This window comes from Corythoichthys intestinalis, chromosome 10 (assembly GCF_030265065.1).
Source record: "Corythoichthys intestinalis isolate RoL2023-P3 chromosome 10, ASM3026506v1, whole genome shotgun sequence".
In the NCBI taxonomy this organism is placed as follows: Eukaryota; Metazoa; Chordata; class Actinopteri; order Syngnathiformes; family Syngnathidae; genus Corythoichthys; species Corythoichthys intestinalis.
The window spans coordinates 50,375,799-50,396,532 of NC_080404.1; the positions used below are offsets into that span (position 1 = coordinate 50,375,799).

Genomic DNA, 20,734 nt, shown 5'->3' on the forward strand with positions numbered 1-20,734 from the left:
ATGTCTGAATGGTTGTCTTTGACTTTATTTGGCAGAAAAGGCCTGAGCGTGAACTTAAACATACAAATAAACAATGTTGCGATACAAAGAGTACAGCAGCACAAAGTCTTAGGTACTGTCCTAGATCACCGTCTAACTTGGAAGCTTCATGTGGAGCAGTTGCGCAACAAGCTCGCAAGGAGCATCTCCATTCTCTTTAGAGCTCAAAATATGCTAGATAAGAGGACTCTCCAAACCCTTTACAGTGCGCTTGTCTTGCCGCACCTCAGCTACTGCTTGGAGAACTGGGGACACACATACACAACACATCTTTGTCCACTCTTTATCCTTCAAAAAAGGGCCATTAGAATTATTCATAAAGCACCGTTCAGAGCGCACACAAACGAACTTTACATCAAGTCCAAGCTATTAAAATTTTATGACTTGGTTAACTTCAAAACTGCTCAAATGATGTACAAGGCCCACGCAAACAGTCTCCCGCCTAACCTACAAGCATTATTCCAACTAAGGGAATCCTCCTACAACCTGAGAGAAAACAGATTGTTTTCCTATCAGACTACTAGGACAACATTGAAATCTTTCTCGATTACGAAAGCTGGGGCTCGCCTATGGAATACATGTGATGCGGCGCTTACGAGTATAAGATCATTTAGTTACTTCAAAAAGATGTACAAAGAATCCATAATAAAACAATACATCGAGCGAAATGAGTCATAGGTGCACTACACACACACAACCGCACAGACTGTTCCCACAACAAAATGGAATGCAAAGGATGATTAAATGTCAGGGACAGAGAATAAGACATAACATTGCTCTAAAGATATGCCCTCTAGTAAAATTAGATTACTGATCTGCCATTGCAACGTGAGTGCTGTGTCAAACCTGCTGTAAGATGGAGCTTGTGGACTGGACACTCAGTTCTCTGGACAAACTATTTTCCGCAATGAGACCTACACAAAGCCAACGGCCATGTCCGGCCAACACCTTCACGTCTGGTTATGTCGAGGATGCCTGGGGAAAATGGAGGCCAATATGCTTAACGTCTCTCCAGATTGAGGACGTCGAGGACCTCTTTATCTTCGGCTCTCTGATGGTGCTCGCCTTCCTGTTGCTTCTTGGTGCCCTCTGGGTACACCGATTCTTGATGTGAAGAGTCAACTCACCGAGGCAATGGAGGTTGCGCGAAACAACGGCGACAAATTGTCCCAGATAACGAAGGAACAAGCAGCATTAAGTGATGCCACTGCTCAAATGGTCACAAAAATCATCACGGAGCTCCGGGATCATGAAAGGCTCGCTCGCGGGAACCGGGCAAGGGAGGAAGATGACTAATCTTCTGAAGCGGATACAGCAGACGTGGGCCTCCATGATACCCCCGGCCATCCCTCCCTACACCAACTTGGACATCAACTGATACAATGAACCCACTTAAAAATTGACAATATGTGAAATTCCATGGCAATCAATGACTTTTGAATGATAATAACTGGACTGTAACACAAATATACTTGTCTGTGCGTCCCGGGCTGTTGGGGGACGGGTATCGATAAGCATTTGCTTTTCCCGTCTTTCCTTTGTCTGTCATCGTCTTTTTCTTCGCGCAAATTTCACACTCTGAAACTGTCAATGATTATGATGATGATGATGATAATGACAATAAATTCATTCATTCATTCATTTGCTCTCTGACTGTCCGGTGACTGTTTCAGGGTGTCATCTGCCTGTCTTAGACTTTGGCAGGTTTAGACTCCAGCACCCTGCAACTCTCAACGGGATTAATGGTATTAAAAAATGTAGGAATGGATAATCATGAATGGCATTAATGGGGATATAAAACATCTTAAATTTGACTGAAGGCAACCTAATATAGGGTTCCAGATTAAATTACTGAGATCACAGTAGCCCCTGACTTTGAATTTTTGGAGCGGGCAGTGCCAGTATTTTCTGCTCTCACTGCATGTTGTGGGTATCAACTAGTAGAATTTGAAGCTGAATTTCTCTCCAGCAAGTAAAAACTTGCACAGCCGCTCATTACCAAGACAGAATAAACCTTTTCACACAAATTGGCATGCTGCCGTTTCCCTTAGCGTTCGTCTCCTTCCTTTTATTTTTTGGAATTGATATTGTTTGGCAATTTCTTGCCAACTACCGGACCGAAGTGTGGAATAGAAAATTGTCAGCAACAATACTAAAAATCATCCATTTGCTGGCGGTACTTGTGTAAATATCTTCAAAATCTTTCTGGAACTGTATCAAATTTCACCCAAAATCAAAGACAAATAAACTGACATTGTTCCCCTCTGTGCTGTTTTTGGTGCAGATGCTGCAAGAAGGCAAAGAAGCGTACGACGAGAACATCCACTACCCGCTGCTCCTCACGTTGACCAAAGGATCTCAAGCGCAATAAAGCAACCAAGTATGGAATGGCCTTTCCACGGTGGTGGTGATGGTGATAGTGATGGTGCGAGCATTAGCATATTATCAACACTGTGATCCACTCGTGATTCAATTGAGGATCGGTATCAGCACAAGTCCTTCCTTTGGACTGAACATGAAAGATGCTATGTGATTTATTACTAGCATCTATAGCCCTGAATAAATGCATTAGGCCATCTGTCATATAGCAACATCAGCTGCTTTAATGTGAACTTGTTCTACTTCAATAAGCTCTCAACCTTCGTGGCCCTTTAAACTTTCTGGTCATCCTCACCTTCCAATGCATCATAAGCAACTTCATGGATAACTCACATTACTAAGGGGCTACTTATAAGATTAGGTTCTAGGTTCTGCTGCAACAACATGACCACAGTTGCTTTAGTTTGCTGTGTGTGCCTTATGTCATCTTTTTATCCTGAACCTAAGAAATGAAAGTTTATGTCCTCATGTGCTGAAACTAGGGATGTCCCGATCCAGGTTTTTGCACTTCCGATCCGATACCGATATTGTTTTGCACTTCCGATCCGATACCGATGCTGGCCGATACCGATACCGACCTATCTGAGCATGTGTTAAAGTTTAGTTATTTAGCCTCCTTACTTAGTTGTCAGACTCATGTTAAAAAAGGTTTTAGCACTCTTGATAACAACTAGCCAGCTGAATTAGGTGAGTTTGAATAACATCCAGCGGCATGAGTTGAGCTAAAGCCGTGAGTTGAGCATTGGCATTACCCGGGTCTTAGACAAGTTATGTTTACTTTCGGGACGCAATGCGGTCCGTTTCTCATTGCGTCCCGAAGACCGCGCTATGTATTAGTTAGTAATAACAATAATCGGAAAATTATGATGTTTGTGAATCGTTCTCGAATCTTCCACGGCTGAATCGCGTGTTGGATGGTACGTCTTTACTCACGTGAGATAATGGCTCGTCATCCAGAATGAATTCTTCGGCAATGACTCCTGTTATTCCCTGGGCTTTGGGACTGTCGAGTGCCAGTTTGTCACGCATAGCAAAAGTTTCTGCCAGTGTTAATTGCGTAGGACCTTTCTTTTTGTCTTCGGTTTTCTTAACATACTCCTCATATTGTTTGTGGTGGTATTTCGCTAAATGCTTGATTAGGTTGGTTGTATTAAAACTTCTTACAGCTTTACCACTACGCTTGACTTTATTGTGTCATATATTTCTCCCTGCCTCTTCGTCTTTGTCGTCCTTTAAGGTGAAATGATCCCACACAGCTGACATTTTTACCGATAAAGTCTCTCGGTAAATTGGGAGACGGTAATGTAAATGTAGTGTGTTGAAGGTGTGCCGTAAAATGCGGACCGGATTTTAGGGAAACCGAAGCAAAAACTGGAATCGATTATGTAAACCGGACCGGACTTTAAAAAAACTGGATCGGAAGTCTGGATCGGAAATTTTCCCGTGTTCCGATCCGGTACCGATGCGCATTTTATGCCCATATCGGCGTCCGATCCGATCCAAATATCGGATCGGGACATCTCTAGCTGATTGATTGAATATTTTGTTTTTCCACAAACGTATACAAAAAAACAAAGGCAGATGGTAAAACTGCAAAGGCCTTTTCACACTGGCGGCATCCCACTGTGAAAGTGTCCGGCGGCGACACGCAAGGCTGTCAGGGTTCAAGGCGAGCAGGCAGGCGAGGAACAAAGGAGTGAACCCAAATGCAGCAAAACGAAGGCGAGGCAGGGTGGTAGTAACTCAAAAATGTTTTAATTGAAGTAACCAAAAACAAAACTACAAACAAAAGTCCAGAAAGCAAAATACAAATCAAACTCAAGAGGTGAACAAATGACTGGGTCGCAAAACTATTTACGGGGATACAGGAAAAACCAGGGCATGGACACAGAATGAGAATGACTCAACACAGAAAGACAGCACATGGGGAGCTCCAAGGGCATATGAAAAGTTCAATTCTTGAGCGTTTTAGTCTGTTAAATTGTAATTAATGCATTATTCGCTGTATCAAAACTCATATTACAATAAATAAATAAATAAATAAATAAAGATTTGAATTGACTACTTAGTTATTGAGTTACTGCTATTGCAGCAACCTAGCAACGAGGTACATGCCTCGCTGCCGGCCGCTATGATGATGTAATTCACAGAAGACCTCACCAGCACTCCAATATGGAACTATGGCACCACGCTATCCTCGCCCTATACAGTCCCTGAAAAAAGTCTTTTCGCATATCCATTTTGTAGAAACAATTGCTAATAACCTGACTTTTAATTATTCAATTTGTTTCAGAAATGGCTCATATGAAAGCTAAGACCCTCCCAAATGATGTACGAAAATTAGGGCTGTCAAACGATTACAATTTTTAATCGAGTTAATTACAGCTTAAATATTAATTAATCATAATTAATCGCAGTTCAAACCATCTATAAAATATGCCATATTTTTCTGTAAATTATATATATATTCTGTAAAATAAATTGTTGGAATGGAAAGATAAGACACAAGATGGATACATACATTCAACATACGGTACATAAGGACTGTATTTGTTTATTATAACAATAAATCAACAAGATGGCATTAACATTATTAACATTCTGTTAAAGCGATCCATGGATAGAGAGACTTGTAGTTCTTAAAAGATAAATGTTAGTACAAGTTATAGAAATTTTATATTAAAACCCCTCTTAATGTTTTCGTTTTAATAAAATTTGTAAAATTTTCAATCAAAAAATATACTAGTAGCCCGCCATTGTTGATGTTAATAATTACACAATGCTCATGGGTGCTGAAGCCTATAAAATCAGTCGCCTCCAAGCGCCAGCAGAGGGCGGCAAAACTCCATAAAACACAATTAACAAGTGGGCATTTCACTCTACTGACATTTAAATCTGTCTGAGCGGGACATGTGTGTTAATTGCGTCAAATATTTTAACGTGATTAATTTAAAAAATTAATTACCGCCCGTTAACGCGATAATTTTGACAGCCCTAACGAAAATATATTTGTTTCACTGAAAAAAAGATTTATCTTCACGGTTTTCTGAGTGAATCTCGGAGCCATGCGGGCTCCAGTAGGTCTCCTGCAATATTTGTGACGACTGTGGTGTAATTCAATGGAAGATTCATCTGAAAAATCCACCTTTTGCCACAAAACAGTGAAGTTTCGTGGTGGCAAAATCATGGTCTGGAGTTACATCCAGTATACAAATTCTGCAGCAGGATGGTGCTCCATCACATACTTCAATCTCTACCTCAAAGGTCCTCAAGGCAAAGAAGATCAAGATCCTTCAGGACTGGCCAGCCCAGTCAGCAGACATGAACAGGATAAAAGAAGAAGTATGGAAGACGAAACCCAAGAATGTTGATGAACTCTGGGAGGCATGCAAGACTGCTTTCTTTGATGTTCCTAATGAATACATCAATAAATTGTACCGAACCGCATGGATGCAGTCCTTCAAGCCCATGGAAGTCATGCCAAATATTAAACATTTGGATCTCACAGCACCACTATTTAATTCGCTTATGTTATGTAAAATATTTTTGTATTTGAAGAGCATTTTTTGTTCAATTTTCACACTACATTCTGTAGGCGACAAAACTTTTGTCTTGCCAAAATTTGACCTTTATGTCTTCATTAAATGATAAATCTTTTTTCAGTGAAACAGATATTTTTGTACATTCAACATCATTTGGGAGGGTCTTAGCTTTCATATGAGCAATTTCTGAAACCAATTGAATAATTAAAAGTCAGCTTATAGTCCGGTGCGGCTTATCTGTGAAAAAATGTCATTTTCGTGTCAAATTTGGTGGGTAGCGGCTTATAGTCAGGTGTGCCTTATAGTCTGAAAATTATGGTAAACGTGTTCATTTTTAATTCCCTAAAATGCAGTTAATATGAGGATACATAAAAATAATAATAAATCTTGTGGACTCGACACCTATTTCCAGTCATACTGTAAAATGCATTATTAATATGTCTATGCACATACAGAGAATTAGAGTCAGTAGGGAGTGGCTGGCGCAACAGTCCGGTTCTGAGAGGTGCAGTTACTTTTTCTAATAACACCCGTCAATGAAAACACTCATTTGCCCAAATTTCTGAAATATCACTTTTATTTTGCAAATAACTAATGGAAATTCACCTACTTACTGAGAAAATCTTGCTGTAAGAAGACCTTTTGGAAAGTATCTCCATCTGCATCAAAAAAAGCATGCTCACCCCAATGGCAATGTTAATCAAACGTGAATGCTACTATCCAGTGTAGGTGAACTTAACATGTTATTCAAATCAAAAGTATCTGTTAGATACTGCTATTCTGTTACAGTGATGATGTGACTGTCGACCAGTGCTTGCTGTGAACTCTTTTTCATTGCTGCTCTGTGTACATCACGGCCTCAAATCTCCTCACATCTACAGCGTTGCTTTGATGATTTCCACTGTGATAACCATTTTTTTTTTTTTTTTCATTTAACATCATTTGTGGCACATGTGAGGTAAAATCTGTACATTATTGTCATGCAAGTCAAAGGCCACCATTTTGATTGAGCTAAAGAATAAATAATAGAACTCATACAGTGTGATTACGTAAAAAAATGTAAAATACAAATAAAAAATACAAAAAAATAAATAAAATACAATAATTCACTTTGAATTCAGTGTGCCTGTACTGTTAAAGCAAAACGAAAAAAAAAAAAAGGATTGTGTTGAAATTGGCGATTTGGTGGAAAGATTACGGTTTTCTTTACTTATTTTTTCTTTTAAACTACTGTTTATCTTACATTGAGATGTAATCACATGTCAACATTTCATGTTTGCCTTTCAAACTGATCAACAGAGTGTATGTTATGAAGGATCGTAAAATGAATTAAAGTGGGCTCAGGAAAAATAATACAATAATTAAACAATGTTTCAATTATAGTGCTCTTCTCTCTGAAAACGTGGACTGAGGAAAAAACGAAAGCCTATCAACCTCCAAATAAAGCCTTGAATTTGAAAGAATATTAAAATCTATTTTATTGTTGTTACTTTATTTCCAGTTGATCTTTTGCAAAGGTCTTACCACATCACATTGTGGCTATCAGTGGTAATGATATAATTGCTAAAACTACCTATGTAGTGTTGACACAAATTTCTCACAAGATTGAGGAAACATCAGTCACCACTTTTTTAGTCAATCATATCCATAGTCAATCTTTCTTTTTCTATTTGTCCTAAACGCTCAGTAAGGGCAGTTTCACATAAGACCAAGAGGAGACCTACCTCGCAACAAGACTTGAAAATTACTTGTTGAAAAGGTTCATTATTCTTTTTGATTCTGTCACGGTTTAGAGGAACGAGACCAAACTAATCACCTTCTACACTGATTCGTTCTTAAGGAAGTTCGGAAATGAGTGGGAGGGCGTTGAGATTTGAGAGCGTCTAACATAGTGTATGACTAATCAGGTTGGGTGAGGGGGGTGAATAACTTGTCGAACGAATCTTTTTACTGAAAGAATTGTAGTGGATTCGTTCCCGCAAGTGAATTGTTTATCCCGTCACAACAGTATTCTCATTGCGCTAACCAAACTTTTCGAGTAGCATCACGTGGACAAAAGGTCCACTTATTGACAAATTTAGATGAGGAAATACCTCCCCCCTGGGAGGGGAGGGAGAGTGGAGAATAATTTAGCCTAAACGCACCCTTGTGACTAGGCCTGTTGCAATAACAAATTTTGGTGGGCGATAAATTATCTCATAAGTTATTGTGATATGCGATATTATTGCACCGCCCTCGTCCCCCAATTTTTGAAAACCAATTTACAATAACACAGTGAGAATTTCTTGATTCAGCTCAAGCTGTGTGCAGACGCACTCCTCCGAGCTCCCTCGAGCAACTTATCTCAACCGATAAGCGCTCAGGGCCAACTCAGGGCCAGCAAGCTCGACTCCCAGTATGGCTCCAAAGAATTCGAAATCTGGAGACTTGGATGAAATAAAATCCTCCATACAGAAATTGGAGGTCTCCTTGACTGGCTTGATTCAAAGCCAGAATCAAGAAAATCAAAGGAGAAATCAAGAAATCGTCAGAGAGCTCCAGTTAATGCGTGCTGAAAACGAGAAACTCAAGCAGGTGGTCGAGGGGAGAGATGTTTGCATCAAAAGGCTGGAAATTTTGGCTGACGATCTCGACCAGTGCCGACGCGCAAATGAGCTCATCATTTCGGGATTACAACTGACGCCTTACCCAGGTGATACAGTGGCGCAACTGGCAATCGCTAAGCTGAAAGAGTATGGAATAAACATGGAACCGCTGGACATCCGTCACTGCTTTCTGCTCCCATCTGGGGGGAGAGGACCGCCGACGGTGCTCATGAAGCTCGCAGACCACAAGACCAAGACTGCCCTGCTTAACCAGCGCCGCCACCTGAAAGGGTCGAAGATTTTTTTGAATGACAACTTGACTTGCCGAAATGCCGAAATTGCAAGAAAAGCACGTCAACTCAAGAAAGCTGGGAAAATAGCCAACACCTGGGTCTCAAATTGCAGGATCCTTATCAAAATGCAAGATATAAAGATTAAAGCTATTAGGAGTCTCGACGAGCTGACCCCACTCGAGAATTAATGACACCTGAAACCACACTTCCGGACCACAACTTCTACAGTAGAATTTTGGATAACTGTAAATACTACACAGCGGACCAGTATAACAACTCCGTGGATGTGGACGATAAACTGAAACTTATCAACGGCAGGAGTCTCTACAAGAATTTTGAACACATTAAGGATTATCTACTAAAGATAACAAAGGCTCTGACTTTAATTTGTACGGATATATCATGGCACAAATGAATCGGGCATCTACCGAGCTCCTGATTCAAATGTCCAGCTTACTGAGTATATGGAAAAGATACTGTTTAAAACCAAAAATAAGCATGTCTTTTGTTGTGGAGACATTAATCTTGTGATAAAATATGTACAACATGTTGTTTGATTTTCCTCATACATTCATGTCTGATGAAACTGTTACAGTGATCTTTGTGTGCGGCAATTGTTGCCACCATGTACACCTTAGGAATGTACCCTTTAAAGAGACTTTTAAGAAAAGCATTTTGAGTCGCTACTCACACCAGCTGTGATAAGACATAACACTTTTTCAAGTTGGCTAAAGCCTTAAAATCCCTCTCTCAACAATTACAAATATCGTAGGAAGCAACGTGGGGAAGAAAGGTAGTAGTTGATCTTTTTCTTAACATCCTATGTTATTTTCCAACGCAGAGAAGATATATCAATTGGTGCCACTACGCACAGTCATGGTTGCACTTCCATGCATTTGGGCAGAACAGTTAAATGGCTACAGTATAATTTACTGAAAGCTCAACAAATACACTAGATGGCAATATTTAGTCACAATATACAAAGTCACATTTATCCTTTAAGAATTACAAGTCTTTCTATCTGTGGATCCCTCTCACAGAAAGAATGTTAATAATGTAAATGCCATCTTGAGGATTTATTGTCATAATAAACAAATACAGTAATTATGTACTTTATGTTTAATGTATATATTCGTCCGAGTTTTATTCATTTTTTTCTTAATGCATTGCCAAAATGTATATGATCGGGAAAAATTATCGGGAATGATTGGAATTGAATCAGGAGCAAAACAAAAAAACAATCGGATCGGGAAATATCGGGATCGGCAGATACTCAAACTAAAACGATCGGCTTGGGAGCAAAGAAACATGATCGGAACAACCCTACAAAAAATATATTTCCCTCAACCATTTTTTTCCATTTTCAAACATTTTTGAAAATGCTCCAGGGAGCCACTAGGGCAGCGCTAAAGAGCTGCATGCGGCTCCCAAAACACGGGTTGCCGACCCCCGGTCTAGTGAGTGACAAACAACGTCATCACCCCGAGCGTCCATTACGCGCATAAAACATGGCGCCCTCCGTAGGTCAAAACATGTCATAAATATCCAAGATTTTTAAATCAATGGCAATATTTTATGTGTTTCTAATCACATATTTTACTAAAAGTGAACAATTGTGACTTATTAGAGCCTACAAGTCTTTAAGTCTGAGGTTCCCTTTAACGCACCACTTGAACCAAAAAAGCAAGCTTTTGTCATTGCGAAGCGACATTTTTTTGGCAAAGGAGGCATGTGTGTTCATATTGTCAAGAGTTAAGGCGTTAAATGCTTACAGATGTAATAAAGTTTTCTCAGGCCCTCCCCGATTGGCTGCGGCCTGCGTTTCAAACACAATGGCCTCCTGCAGGCTAAGCTGGTGCCAGACAAGCTAACACACACACACACATATCAAGCCCAGTCAACCGTCTTCCCCTCCTCGGGAATAAAAGAGAGAGGGATAAAGTAGGGAGGGAGTGCAGCTAATCCTGCAGCCTCACTCTTCTGTTTATCAGCAAGAAGGAGGAGGTAGGGGGAGAGGAGAGTTGTCAGAGAGGGAGGGACTACAGTGAGGCCTCCTGATCTGTCTTTTGATATTTTAAAGAGCTCCGCATTGTCCTCCCTTGCCTTTCAGTCTCTGGACAGAACTAAATGAAGAAGGAGAGAAGACCCAGGAAAGAAAGTGCGCAAGGCTGGATCGAAAGAGCCGACTTTTCAAAAATGAAACAGTGAAAGCAAGTGATTGAGTGTCAGAGCGAGTGATCGAACGCCGGCTGGAAAGAAAGAGAGACAGAGTGCTCCCCGACTCGACACAAGGGCCCCATTAACTTGACCACTTGCCCTTTGCACACAAAGGCAGGGCCGGCCTACCGCCACTCCCACCCAATTATCCGCGATTAGGCTCAGTGCACTGTGTCAAGATAGAGGAGGAAGGGAGGACGGAGGGATGGAGAGAGAGGAGAGACAGAGAGTGAGCAAAGTGCCAAAGAAAAAGAGGATGGACAGGGAAAGAAAACATTAAGGTGGGCAAAAAAAGCTTCAAGTCAATAAGGTTTTTGTGCCCGAATTTTGCACTCCGGGTGTTTCTTTTTTTTGTGTGTGTGAAATTAGGGGTTGATTTTTCACAGTATTAATAAAATAATAATTTTTAAAAAGTTCAAAAATGCTTTGTTGCACATCTTTTTATTCCTAAATCATCAAAGGATTATGTCATGAACTTTTTATCCCAATTTTTTTACATTTTTTAAATTGTCACAACCAGCTAAACTTGAACAATTTCAAATGTCAAATATGGAAAATCATACACATTGCTTAATTACTAATAAACTATTAATCTCAGTCAGGTTTTGACAACTCATCATAAAAATTTAACATCTTAGCTTTAATTTGACCAGAGTTGCAGCTATCAAACATTTTAGTATCGAGTATTCCACTGAAAATTCCATCGATTAATCGAGTAATCGGATAAAACATACTTTTTTTATGTCGAGAGCAATTATAAATGTACATGAGAAAACAAGTCATTTCACCCAATATTGAACCATTTTTAGACAATCAATGTCTTTATTTTAGATGCACATTGTTGAAAACAGCCAACAATTGCATCTCAGATGTGAAAAAACAGCAACAACACATTCACTGCTTTCACTCAAAAAACTTATTTAAAATAAGTAAATAAATAAATAATGTATGTCTTACCTAAAAATGTCAACACGCTTGATAACACACATCACTTAAATCTCAACTCAGAGCTGGCAAAATAAAACAATTCCTAGAAGCGGATAAAATTTCTCGATCAATTTTTAATCTCGACCTACTCGATTTATTTGAGTAATCATTTATAATCGTTTAGAATCACTCTAAATTTGACATATTGCACATCGAGGTTGAGCAAATGAGCACGGAGTAGTTAGCAAATCAAAAAATTACACTTTTTGACAATATTTTGTAAACAATCGACATTATTTTCATGTAATCGAAAAATTTTCTATTCATTTCAATGAAATAAAACTTCATCTTTTACATCTGTTTGCGGTCTGTTCATGATAAATAACTATATTTTTTCATTTTATTACCTTCTTGGAGGGGTTAAATACCATTGTTGATCAAATCCTCTTTCCATGTCCCCTCGTTCTGGGCACTTTTCTTCAGACTTGCCAAAATTCACTGCTTCTACTCGCCTGCTATGGACCATGCTCAGCAATGTGGCAATTATTGATTGATTGATTTTATTTCAGATGTTAAGACAGAATAATTCACACAAAAAAATATTAATTGAGATAATAACACAAACATCTGAAAAGGAGTGAGAAGAAACATAGCTAATAAGGTCCCCACCCCTACACATTCAAAATATAATGAATTTTATACATAAGACGCACCTCCATAAAATTAAAAACTATACACGCTGTACATGCATATCATTATCACAAAATAAATCAATAAGCAAATAAAAACAAAAAGATAAATAAAAAACTTCAAAAACCATCATTGCACAAATTCGCACATGTAACAATGAAATTTGACTGTTTAAAAATTCTTAAAGTGATAAATACTTTGTCATTCTTTTAACTCGACATTCAGAGCATTTCGCATCCTTACTCCACAAACTGATATACTGAAACCTCTCATTGTTGTTCTGTTCCTAACCCTTTTGAAATGAAATGTCCTTCTTAGATTATAATGCACTTAATCTAAATTAAACAATTGTTGAATATTACCAGGCAATTTATTATTTTTATGCCTTGAACATAATTTGTACTGTTTGGTAATGCACCAAATCAGCAAATTTTTAAATCATTGAATCAAAAAAAAAGTTAATGAGGTCTACATATCCTTTCTTATGAATAACACTTACTACTCTTTTTTGAAGAATAGTTAGAGATTGAAATTATTTTTGTATTTATATCCCTAAACTTCCACACAGTAAGTTAAATAAGGAACTAAAGAACAGTACAGAATATAAGAATCAAAATCTAAAAACAATTTTGCTTTATTTATTACTGAAATACTCCTTGATAATTTATTTCGCAAATATTTGATATGTGGCTTCCAATTGATTTTTTTTTTAATCAATAATGACTCCAAGAAATTTTATTTCATAAACTCTCTCAATGTCGTCAAAATTACGTCAGCAAAGAGCGAGAGCGGCAGGCCGGATGGCAGCAATGTAGCTGCGCATTAGCGTTAGCGCCTAGCTTGGACTCGGCTTTTACGCAGGAGGCGGGCTTGACCACAGTCATAAAAAAATAAAATAAAATGAGAAAAGGATAAGCCTGATAAGGCTTGGTTTTCATTCTGTGCGCCAAATAAGCAATATTTCAGTATTCCGTACATGGCCGAGTTGGGCAGACTGACGCACACACATAAGGTTTATGTGTGTGCATCATGCACGCACAGGGTTTGCATGCGTTCTATCAATCCATATAAACTTTGAATTAGGGTTGTCAAAATTATCGCGTTAACGGGCGATAATTACGTTTTTAAATTAATCACGATAAAATATTTGACGCAATTAACGCACATGTCCTGCTCAAACAGATTAAAATGACAGCAGTGTAATGTTCGCTTGTTACTTGTTTTTTGGTGTTTGGCGCCCTCTGCTGGCGCTTGGGTCCAACTAATTTTATGGGTTACACCATGAGTGAGCATGGTGTAATATCAACAATGGCGAGCTACTAGTTTATTTTTTGATTGAAAATTTTACAAATTTTAATAAAACGAAAACATTAAGAGGGGTTTTAATATAACATTTCTATAACTTGTACTAACATTAATCTTTTAAGAACTACAAGTCTTTCTGTCCATGGATCGCTTTAAGAGAATGTTAGTAATGTTAATGCCATCTTGTTGATTTATTGTTATAATAAAAAAATACAGTACTTATGTACCGTATGTTGAATTTATATATCCGTCTTGTCTTATATTTCCATTCCAACAATAATTTACAGAAAAATATGTCATATTTTATAGATGGTTTGAATTGCGATTAATTACGATTAATTAATTTTTAAGCTGTAATTAACTCGATTAAAATTTTTAATCATTTGACAGCCCTACTTTGAATATAAAACTAAACTATTAATGTCTGTTAGCAAGGGCATAGGTTTGCATAGGGGTAGGGACAAAACACTACCCACTTTTCAGGATTCTCAAATTGTCCCTACCAACTTTTAAGCAACCTTATTTGCGTTATATAATGACTTCAGTTATATAGGTCATTTACACTGTCTTCCCATGTGTTTTAAATATTGTAATCTACCCAACCATTACTAAGTGAATTATTTTCATTATGTTCAGACTTGTAGCTCTTTTCACTTGTTGAACGTGCCGGTCCCCCCCCCCCCCCCCCCCCTCCAAAACGCACATTTGATTGTCTGATGATCCCACCCCCACCACCACACACCCATTATATATTAAAGATATTACTGATATTAAAAGTTTTTTTTTTCCAGCCAGCAGCAGCCACTTTGAGAAAAGTAAAAAGACGCCAATGTTGTGGAAGTGGGGAACACACCACAAATTTTGCTACTGAAAGTCCGACCTGCATCAGAGTTAGCATAACATGTGTGAACTTGCTAACCTGCAAAACTCGAGGAGGAAGCTGCTTAGAGAGAAGTGTCCACCTGTATATGTTTTCTACTGTTAATGTTGAGTTAACTGAAATGTAGTGTACCAAGGTTTTCCCCCTACTCCCCATTTTGACTTTTTTTTTTTTTTTAAATGTATGTGGTCTTCAAGCAGCTTACAAGGGAACTTTCTTTTTTTTTTTTTTTTTTGAGTTTGGGTGTGCTTGTGGACAAAAGCAGTAGTTTTACCTGAAGGACTGCTCAATTTTAATTTATTTTTGTAATTCCCTGACAAAGAAGTTTTTTCAGTTATATTTAATTTCTTTATTTAGACACTGATGAATGATTTTAAAACGTTTATTTTTTTTCATTCCTGGATAGTTAAGAGATTATTAACAAGCTTGTATTCATTGTGTATGTTAGTATAACTTAAGTTATGTTCCGATAATGCAATTTAAATTTGCTCATAAAATCTGGATTTTTTCTGATCTTTTCTGGTTTTCAAAATGTTTCTTTGGTAGTTTTTGAAAACAAAGTTTTGAATTGAACGGTGTAGGCTGAACCAATACACATAAAAGTTAGTATAAGTCAATACAGATTTATTTTGCATTGATCATTATGAATGTCCCATCCCCAGCAAAAAGTGTACATGCAGGTTATGCCATTTTGTCCCTACCAATGTTGAGACCAAGCCTACGCTCTTGTCTGTTAGTTGTGGCCTCTTTTTGGAAATCAAAATATGATCACCCTGGAATAATCTACAGCCAGCATGTGTAGTCATTTGTTTTGATGCTTTTGCATCAGTAAAAAATGCAAAGATGCAGTAAAAAAATGTGAGACATTTTACAATATTGTCGTCAACATAAAAATAACAAACACGCACACAGTATGTAACACTGCATACTTTGAAAATACTTTAAGAATGCAAACTTTCATTTCAATGCCTATTTGTTACAAACCCATTTCCGTTGAAAATGCATTTAAGATTTTGTTTTTGTTTTGATAATCAATGACTGTCCTCTTTAAATTCATCATCTAACAGCAGCAAATCCTGGAATCGAGTGTCCTCCATGTCTTGTACATCCAACTCACGTTTAGCGTAAGGGTGGTCCATGTTAAGTGCTCGGTGTGCATCAGCTGGCCACTGTACCGCTGCATCGGACGTGCCTGGATCAGTTTGAGTGGCAGCATCACTCAAATTATGTGAATGCTGAACAGACACACTTACTGCCTGATGAACTGACAGTAGGGGTGAATTATTAGCTTCCTCAGTGACTAGCGGTAAAGCCTGAAGGTTTGCCTACCGCTGTAGCGACAGGAGCGGCTTGCCTGCTTAAGAGAGCGGCCAGCGGTTTCTTGTCTTTGGCGCTTTATTGCGTGCATTTCACTCACTATCTGAGCACTTTGAGGCTTCTTGTGAGGGAAAATAGTTAGAACAACATTTGATTTTAGTCTCCGCTTATAACCAGCCGCTCGAGTGAGCTCTTTCATAAGTTGTCGTCGACTAAAAGCCTCGAACGCGGTGGGAGAAAAATGGCGAGAACAAAGCCTTGGGTCTTTGGGAAGTTTTGTCAGTCTGTTGGCATTTTCCCAAACCTTTCTCCTCTTCTTGTGGATAGGAAATCTGTGGAGACTCACATCACTCCACTTGTTTCCATTTGACTGGAAATTGCATCCAAAAGCAGCACATGGTGGCATTTTACACAATTGTTGTACACAATTGGAAACGTCCCAATTACATCATCACTCCGAGCCCGCAAAACACTGCGCCAATTATCGGTCAAAATATGTACTAAATATTATAAAATATTGCCATTGATTTAACATTTTATGTATTTCTAACAACATATTTTAGAACAAGAGAACAATTGTGGTTTATTAGAGCATACATGTCTTTAAGATAGAGGATCCCTTTAAGTTGTGAAAAAATTTAAATATTACGAGCACAGTGGTACCTCTCCATACGAATTTAATTCGTTCCAGGACCTAATTTGTAAGTCGAAATGGTCGTATATCGAGCGGGATTTACCCTTAAAAATACATTATAATTCAATTAATTTGTTCCACAGCCCAAAAACCTGCGCTAAATCCTTCATAAATACTGCAAGGACCATTACTAATAGCAATTATACATAGCAAAACAAATGAATTATAAATACAGATTGTAATAATAATAATAATAATGATGATGGACGGGCATTAAAAAAGTTGTTTTTATTCTCACCTTAACTTATCGAGAGTGGCGAACAGAGGTGGGAGGAGAAGGCGGGCGCATGCGGATACAGTGAGCCGTGTTCTAACTTAACAAATGCATTCAATAAGACACGTAAAACAAATGATTAAAAAATAAGAAATAACAAAAGCGTTTTTATTGTCACCTTAACTTACTGGTGAATGGAGGGAGGAGACAGGGGGTGTGTAGGTAGGTAAGGCCGAGAGGCAGGGGTGAAAGTCGGCCAGAACGGTCAGGAACGGAGTTCCGGTATAAGATTGAGGGCCGGAATGCTGTTCCGGTACACGGTGCTTTGATTCCAAAAATATGATGGCAAATGTAAAAAAAAACGCTAAGCTACCACACATTGCACTTCTCCAAGAAGAAAACACTCTACCAACATCAGATTTACATACACAAATTTACAACAAACACAAGTTTACAACAAGCATAATAAAGTGCTTGTGTAGTGTAATCCGTTTCCACCGATATTTATTATTTTGTTTTATTCCACGGACAGCATGGAGGTTTCCCCATCTGCTGCAGTTATCTGAGTCTGACGATGATGAGTCACGTCAATGTGCGAATGCAAAGCAAAACGCCTGGACTCATTTATCCGTTTAATGGGCTGACATACTGACATGTGATCAGCAGAGATAGTTAGCTCTGATTGGTTCAAATGTGCATGTTTTCTGGAACAGCAAAAAAAAAAAAAAATTGTTGAACTGATGCGACAAAAAAACGGCAATGCAACAGAAAATGGATCAAATCTTTAAGAGCAAGGAAAGAGTTGAGGAGGCTTATACAGTGGGGAGAACAAGTATTTGATACACATTCAATGGGAAAACCCATTGGCAGTGTATCAAATAATTGTTCTCCCCACTGTATATCATATTTAGTTTTATTTGCTCTGATGGGGAGGTTTAGAACATCTTAGTGTCAATGTGCACTTTGGACTTATATTTGTTCATTTGTGTTAGGCTACTTATTCATTTCCTTATGATTTAAAAAAGTCAATGTTTGCGCTATCTTCAAAATATATTCCATTTCAATCTGCATAATATAAGTCATTTGTACTTATTTTTCTGAATGTATGTTACTTATATCTTTACTATTAAAAAAAGAAAGCTAAAGTAAATGTTTACATTAACTTCAATTTTAATATACATCATATGTTCTTAATTAGTTAAAATTGAGAATAGTCATTTAGTACATGAGGAAATGAGGAAAAATGAACATTCGGAGATGGAGGTTGGGGTTATTGCTGTTTTTCTTACCTTTTACTTTGCAAATCATTGAGAAAAAAAAATACAATTTTGAACGAAAATCAGTTTTTGTTTGTGTTATAGAAATAACTGTGCCAAAACAGTTTTCTTTGCATTTCAGTAGTTTTAGGTTTTACCCCCCCCCCACACACACACACAAAAGAAAATAAATAAATAAATAAATGGTAACACTTTATAATAACTATCCGTTTTACTAGGTAATAGCTCATTAGTAAACTGTTGATAAATGATTTATTGTTGATTTGTGACTTATTTGTTAACAGTTTGTTAAGCATTTACAGGGTGTTCTTAACCTGAAACACAGTTTGTGTAGAAACGTTTCAAGTTTTTGTGTGTACCATTTGCCATTTCTATCTTTTCAGGTTAAGAAATAACGTTCACTTTAAAAGACAAGGCATTTTGATAAGGCATTTTGCAGGCAGCGCTCATGTTGCACATTTATGAAAATCTGCCATAGAACCAACAAATATTTGTACTTTTCTTTGTATATTTAACCAATAAAACCTATGACCTTCAACATAAAGTGTATATAGTTTTATTAAGATCCATCAACTAGTATGGGCATTTAGAATGGGGTCAACCATATGGAACACCCTGTAAATGCTTAACAAACTGTTAACAAATACTTCACAAATCAACAATGAATCATTTATCAACAGTTTACTAATGATCTATTAACTAGTAAAACGGATAGTTATTATAAAGTGTTACCAAATAGATAAATCAAATGTCTGGCTCCGTGGCAAACTTCATGTCGGGGAGTTCCGGCAAAAAATTCTAGCCACATTCACCCCTGCCGAGACGTGAGCCGTATTGTGCACACCACGCTCATATTTTTCTATCATTTCCTTCTTAATTTCAATGGTAAACGTCTCCTTTTTCCTTGTTTCACCACCTGCAATGCCCTTCTTGGGACCCGTGTTGATTTCTCTCACAAGAAAATCCGGTGTTCGTCTCTCTTTCAGGAAAACAATGAACTTGCGACACTGTCATAAGTCGTCCAATTTTGAGCACGTCGACAAATGACGAGTCAAATTTTACGTCAGATTTTGAAAGGATCATATGTCGAGGTACATTAATTAGAAACATTGTTTTACTACTTCTTTCATTCTCCTTTTATATGCAATACGGTCTGATTAAGAGAAGCTGAAAGAAGACCATTTTGAAGCTTTTTCCTTTTCCCCAAAATTCTCCAAATGAAATAAATTACAATTTGTGATGTTTACTTGCAACCCCCCCTTCCGACACACGCACACACACATCCCCTTATCTGCCCTCCACGGCCCCCTTCACCCCCCACACAGCACCATCTTTCCCCCACAGAATGGCTTTTTGCTCCGTTTGTTTGTGCTCATGAAGTGGAATGCAGAGAAGTCCCTGAGAGCATTTTTCCTTTTCTTTCTTTCCTTTTTTTTTAATGCAGAACGCCATCAACTGTGTGTTGCTCTGGCCCCCACCTCAGCTGCCACACACACATCCACACACACATATACAAACTGTAACATGGTCCACAAGTCTGGCCTTGATGACAATAATGTTTTCCATTACAGGGGACGTATTTGAGGAGTAAGTGGAGGTGAAATTCACTGGTATTAATGCAGTAATGGAATGGGATGGTGCCTGTGCACTGCTGGAAAAAGCTCTGCACTTATTGTGTTTATTATGATCTGTTTTAAACAAACAAACAGCTTTTTTGTCGCTTGTAGACGCTTTTAAAAGACATAAATACGGAAAATCCGCTGTGCGATGCTTCTGTCGGGTTTTCCCGGTTCCTCTTCCTCACATCCACTCTGAACAAGTTCCCAAGTTCAATCTGAAGGCCAGTGACTGACAGCAGCAACAGGCCTTTGCTTTGTATGGAAACGTCAGCTTAGAATATTAATTTTGATTTTGATTGTCAAATTAAAGCCCCTTTCAATCATACGCTGGACTCCAACGAGTTATGTCTGAATGCAATTTCCCGGGTTGAGTGACACGGACATTGAAGGAATCTGACATTTTAGCCAGATTGCCGGAATCATGCCAACCGAACCGCTGAACCGCACTAGCGCAATTCCAACGACCCGGGCTTGCGGAATCCCGGCAACCCGGCCAAAAGGCCAAACTGCTCATTCACCTTAGTCTTAACTAGGGCTGTCAAAATTATCAACGGGCGATAATTAATTTTTTAAAATTAACTCATTCACTCCCAGCCATTTTCACTAGAGCAAGGCCCTTCACTCCTGGCCGTTTTTTCTGGATTTTGACTGATTTTGCAAGGCCCACAGAAAATTCTGTTCTATTGCTATATAAACATGGAATCCACCAAAAGAAAGATTAGACTCTCTTCTTTCAGCAGAAAAAAGTAAGTTCAT

The 20,734-nt window shown here is 38.2% G+C and overlaps 1 protein-coding gene across 2 annotated transcripts in view; it reads left to right on the plus strand.

Annotated features, from left to right (window-relative positions):
* camkmt (calmodulin-lysine N-methyltransferase) overlaps positions 1-11,886 on the plus strand; it is a 323,839-nt gene extending 311,953 nt beyond the window's left edge. Inside the window, exons 11-12 of one of the 2 annotated variants that reach the window (XM_057849062.1) lie at positions 2,324-2,419; positions 10,949-11,886. In XM_057849062.1, coding sequence (XP_057705045.1) covers positions 2,324-2,410 — 87 coding nt within the window. In that variant the 3' untranslated portion in view covers positions 2,411-2,419; positions 10,949-11,886. Of the gene's footprint in view, positions 1-2,323; positions 7,768-10,948 lie in introns of those variants that run through there. The other variant, XM_057849061.1, reaches the window with a different exon arrangement.
* The last annotated feature ends 8,848 nt before the right edge of the window (positions 11,887-20,734 follow it).